At 58.6% G+C, this 4,972-nt stretch overlaps 1 protein-coding gene across 1 annotated transcript; it reads left to right on the plus strand.

Moving 5' to 3' along the window:
• Nucleotides 1–2,370: 2,370 nt before the first annotated feature.
• LOC127309822 (serine/threonine-protein kinase D6PKL1) lies at nt 2,371–4,972 on the plus strand. The gene is made up of 2 exons (XM_051340545.2): nt 2,371–3,754; nt 3,863–4,972. The coding sequence occupies exons 1-2, from the start codon at nt 2,652–2,654 to the stop codon at nt 4,734–4,736; spliced, it is 1,977 nt and encodes a 658-aa protein (XP_051196505.1). The 5' UTR covers nt 2,371–2,651; the 3' UTR covers nt 4,737–4,972.

Here is a 4,972-nt window from a genome sequence, read left to right on the forward strand (position 1 = left end):
CCGTCTAGGACTCCGTTCGTTTTCCTGAGCTGCAAAAAGTAAGGAAAATCTCGGCTCGAGGCTCAATCCACTCACCACGAGCGCGTCGCGTCGCGTCGTGACGTGTCGAGTCGAGCGAGGAGGAGGAGCGCGCATGTAGCACTCCTATTCTCACTCACTTACTAGTGGTGGAACAACCCACCTTATAAGGTGGTCTAACTTCCTCCCAACTTTCCATGTGGGACTAAACTTCCCACCTCTTGCCACTCCCTAGTGAGCTGCCACCAACTTGGGCTCAAACTCACAAGGCTGCCACTAAGTGGGCTTTGAGATTTATAGAGAAAACTGAAATCTAATTTGGGCCACTAAAAGTGGGCCCAATATTTCAACACTTTCCATGTAATTAAGCAAATATGAAAGTTTAACTTGGATGAGATTTGTCTTCCTTCCGTATGCAAAAAATATTGAAGATTTTATTGTTTTTTCATATCACGAAAGTACCTCGAGATCGATTCAGGATCGGTGCAAGCTGAGTATGAACCAAGTTCTACAAAACTCGACCTTTAGTTTGACTGAGCCTGAGTGCTCGAATTTTGGTATGAGCTAAGTTGACACGCTTGAACTCGACTGTTTGATGAACACTGCACACTTTTTTTTTTTGCCAAACACAGTTATAGACGCACTTCAAGAGATTGAGTCACACCAAGAAATAACTCGGGCTACGACTTCCTCGAGAGATGCTTTTGCCCCGCTATGTTAATATATAAACCAACATTGATACAAGAGTTCGAAACAAAGAAAGTGATGGGTAGCAACACAAACATTCCCAAAAAGAAAAAAATGAAGGCAATGGTGAAGAGATGAAACGATGATGACCCGCCACCGCTACGTCCTCCGTCTTTGACCCACCACGCTCTAAGCACCCTGAAGCACCCCGTACCAAGCAGCACCTTCAAGAAGGGAACCACCATCGACACTGCGCTGCTGCCTGAACTAGACCGGTCCTAGGGTTTTCCCCAATAAGTAGAGTACAACAACGCTCTTCGGGGAAGGAATGGTGCCACTCGAAGGCGGCACCGCGTTAGGGTAAGACTAGCCGATAGGGATTTCTGCTGCCCCGACCACAAGAAACCCTAGCGCAAGAGAGCACCACCACCCAACTTCGCCGCCCAACAACATGCGTCACCACGATCTTGTAGTCGCCATCATCGGTCACTTCGTGACACTGGCTTACGGCCTCCAAGACGAAGGCACGCGACATCGTCGGGATGAGTAACAGTAACGTCACAACCACGCGGGAGGGATCCTCCTCCACACCACCAAGAGGCAGTCATCGACGAGACGAATCTGAGGGAGCACACCAGACCCCGTCGAGCCTGGCCAGGCCAAGATGGGCCCATAAAACTCTGGCCGCCATGTCCAATAGGCAGGCCGCAACGCCACCATCTCAGGACCTAGACTAGTCACCGCTACCACCTCAGGCATCCCCGCAGGCGCAACGCCGTGGCCTATCCCACCACATCTAGGGTGCAAGGTGCGCAAACCAGGGCCAAGACTGCAGCAACGACCACCGCTGCCATGGAGCTCCGTTGCCAGCACCACCCGGCCACGCCGACCAGGACCTCCCGAGGAGCACCACCAAGGAGGAAGAAGACCCCAACCTGCCCTCTAGGACACAAGTAGAGAAAGTTTGCCACCCTAGGAGGGGGCAGAGGGGGCTTGGCGAGAGGACTCACTTAGGATACAATTATTTTAGCAGGAAAGTTCTGAATCTATTCCATGAGTTCACAAGAAGTACAATGCACCCCAAACATAATAAAATTTACATTGAGGTTTTTACACCGCATAATGACTACTACTGCAGCCAAGGCGAGCCGCCGACATGCCGTTGTCGCCGCTTCCTTACCGACTCCGGCATGACGTTGTTGATGACAATCTTGAAGTCTCCGTACACGTGTTGTAAGGACCACTCCATGGAAGCGGCAACGAGACGAATCCCCGCCCTCCTCAACACCACCGGCCGTCGGAGTGGCAAGTAGAGGAGGCGGAGACACGTCGCTTCCCGATCGTAGACGATAACGATGAGGCAGATGGCTGTGACTGCTAGGGTTTTCCACCCTAGCCGCGCCCTCTGTTTTCACTCCAGGCTATCTGTAAAAAAAGAGCAAAAAGGTCACACAGCACACGGTAATTAGCATAGGGCACAGTACAGCTTGTAGCATGTGGTTTGTCGATGCTTTCATAATGTCTTCCCCCACCGCTGTGCCTACAGAGATGATTAAGCAGAGAGAGGTGTGGGGTGTCTACCGCCTGCGGGGTTTGATTACCCGGCCCGCCACCTCCAGTACGTACTCTCATGTCTTAACGGTAATATAAGAAGAATCGCCACTGAGAGGCAGCAGCAAAACCTGAGCACGCGGAAGCGGGAGCAGCGGAGGAAGAAGGACCAGAGCAGACAGGTCCAGACTAGACACTATCACCACCTCCCTTGCCCTGCTCCTGCTCTGCCATCATCGTCTCGTCTGCACAAAGGAAGGCGCGCCACTGTGACGCCCGCCAGCTCTGTCCCCTTCCCCAACCTCTTTTGTCCTCCCGCTGCACCACCTCCATTACTCAGCACACACCTCCATCCATTACTCGGACCCTTCCAAGGACAGAGCAGGGAGTGGCCGATGCAGTCATCACGCTCCCTCGCGCACGCCAAGCCGCCGAGGTCAGCCCACGCGCGCTCCCGCTCCCAGCTGGCCCAGGTGCGCCCGGATCCCAGGCAAGATTTCGAGTTCCACTTCGACTTCTCCTCCGAGGCCTTCTGCTTCGACATGGACGGCGACGGCGGCGGCGCCAAGGCGGCGCCGGTGCCGGTGGCCGAGAAGGAGCGCGTTCTTGCCGGGTTCGACAAGGTGAGGCTCAGCATTGCGTCCAGCGAGGACGACGACGACGAGGCGCCGCCCAGGTGCTCCTTCTCCGGGGCCAGCCACCCGCCGGAGCCGGTCGACGAGGTGGACCCCGCGTTCGCGGCCGCGGACCGCGGCCGCCGGGGCGACACCGACCTGAAGGCGGCGTCGGCGGCGGCTGCCAAGCCGGTGATCGTGTGGGACGCGTCGCCGCCGGTGGGCGGCGCGGCGGCCAAGCCGGTGATCGTGTGGGACGCGTCGCCGCCGGTGAGCGGCGCGGCGAGCCCGCACAGCAGCACGGGCGACAGCTCGTCCGGTGGCACGGCGGCGGCCACCGTCACCTGCACCAGCATGGCGCCCAGCTGCACCGTCACCAGCCAGAGCGCCAAGACCAGCGTCTGCAGCAGCGGGGCCAGCGACTGGAGCAGCGGCACGGCCAGCGGCTGCGGTGGCAGCGGTGGAGGGAAGCCGCACAAGGGGGGCGACCCGAGGTGGAAGGCGGTCCTGGCCGCGCGCGCCAGGGACGGGCCCCTCGGGATGGGGGACTTCCGGCTCCTCCGCCGGCTCGGCTGCGGCGACATCGGCACCGTGTACCTCTCCGAGCTGAGCAAGGGTGGCGGTGGCTGCGGTGCGGCGAGGGCGACGTGGTTCGCGATGAAGGTCATGGACAAGGCGTCGCTCGAGAGCCGCCGGAAGCTCAGCCGCGCCGAGACGGAGCGCGAGATCTTGCAGCTGCTAGACCACCCCTTCCTCCCCACACTGTACGCCCACTTCGAGACCGACAAGTTCGCCTGCCTCGTCATGGAGTTCTGCCCCGGCGGCGACCTCCACGCCCTCCGCCAGCGCCAGCCCGGCAAGCTCTTCCCCGAGCACGCCGCAAGGTACGTAGTTCTGACTGCATTTTGCTGCTAATTTGTAGAACAGATTGTACTACCCAAATTCCTCTCGACATGGACCTGATTCAGTTCATTTTATTTGCCCAAATTCAGGTTCTACGCCGCCGAGGTGCTCCTGGCGCTGGAGTACCTGCACATGCTCGGGGTGGTGTACCGGGACCTGAAGCCGGAGAACGTGCTGGTCAGGGACGACGGCCACATCATGCTCTCCGACTTCGACCTCTCCCTGCGCTGCGCCGCCTCGCCGACGCTCTTCAGACCTTCCCCGCCGTGCAGCACCTCGGGCCCCAACGCCGCCTGCATCCAGCCCACCTGCTTCATGCCCAAGCTCTTCGGCCACCGGAGCAGCAAGAAGAGCGCCTCCAGATCGTCCAGGACCGGCGAGCATCAGCAGCAGCAGGGCGCCATGCCGGAGCTCGTGGTCGAACCAACAGCCGCGCGGTCGATGTCGTTCGTGGGCACGCACGAGTACCTGGCGCCGGAGATCATCAAGGGAGAGGGCCACGGCAGCGCCGTCGACTGGTGGACGTTCGGCGTCTTCCTGCACGAGCTCATGTACGGCAAGACGCCCTTCAAGGGGCAGACGAACAGAGCCACGCTGTTCAACGTCGTCGGCCAGCAGCTCCGGTTCCCGGACGGCGGCCCGCCGACGAGCGGCGCCAGCAGGGACCTCATCAAGGGCCTGCTGGCCAAGGAGCCCCACGCCCGGCTCGGCGTGAAGAGGGGAGCGGCCGAGATCAAGCAGCACCCCTTCTTCGAGGGCATCAACTGGGCGCTCATCCGGTGCAGCACGCCGCCCGGCGTGCCGAGGGCCGTGGAGCCCATCGCCGTCGCAGCAGCGATGCCGGCGAAATCGGCGTCGATGGACAGGGTGCAGACGAACTACAACAGCAGCAAGAGGATGCCACCGGCAGGAGGAGATCATGTGGAATCAGGAGGGAAGTTCCTCGACTTCGAGTTCTTTTAATTACAGTATTAGGGAGCCTGAGTTTGTAGACTGAAAATTGTATCGTGTCCAGTTGTGTTCTTAACCTTAGATACTTGCTGTGCTCTGAGCTTCAGCTGTAGTTGCATAGTGTCAGCATTTGCCAGCGACATACATGACCAGTTTAATTCGAATCTTGTATGTTCGCATGCTAAACCCGAGCTTGTATAACATGTTAATTAGGCCTCATATGGAACATGGGGATTCTTCATGTGAAA

Source organism: Lolium perenne, chromosome 1, assembly GCF_019359855.2.
Source record: "Lolium perenne isolate Kyuss_39 chromosome 1, Kyuss_2.0, whole genome shotgun sequence".
Taxonomy (NCBI): Eukaryota; Viridiplantae; Streptophyta; class Magnoliopsida; order Poales; family Poaceae; genus Lolium; species Lolium perenne.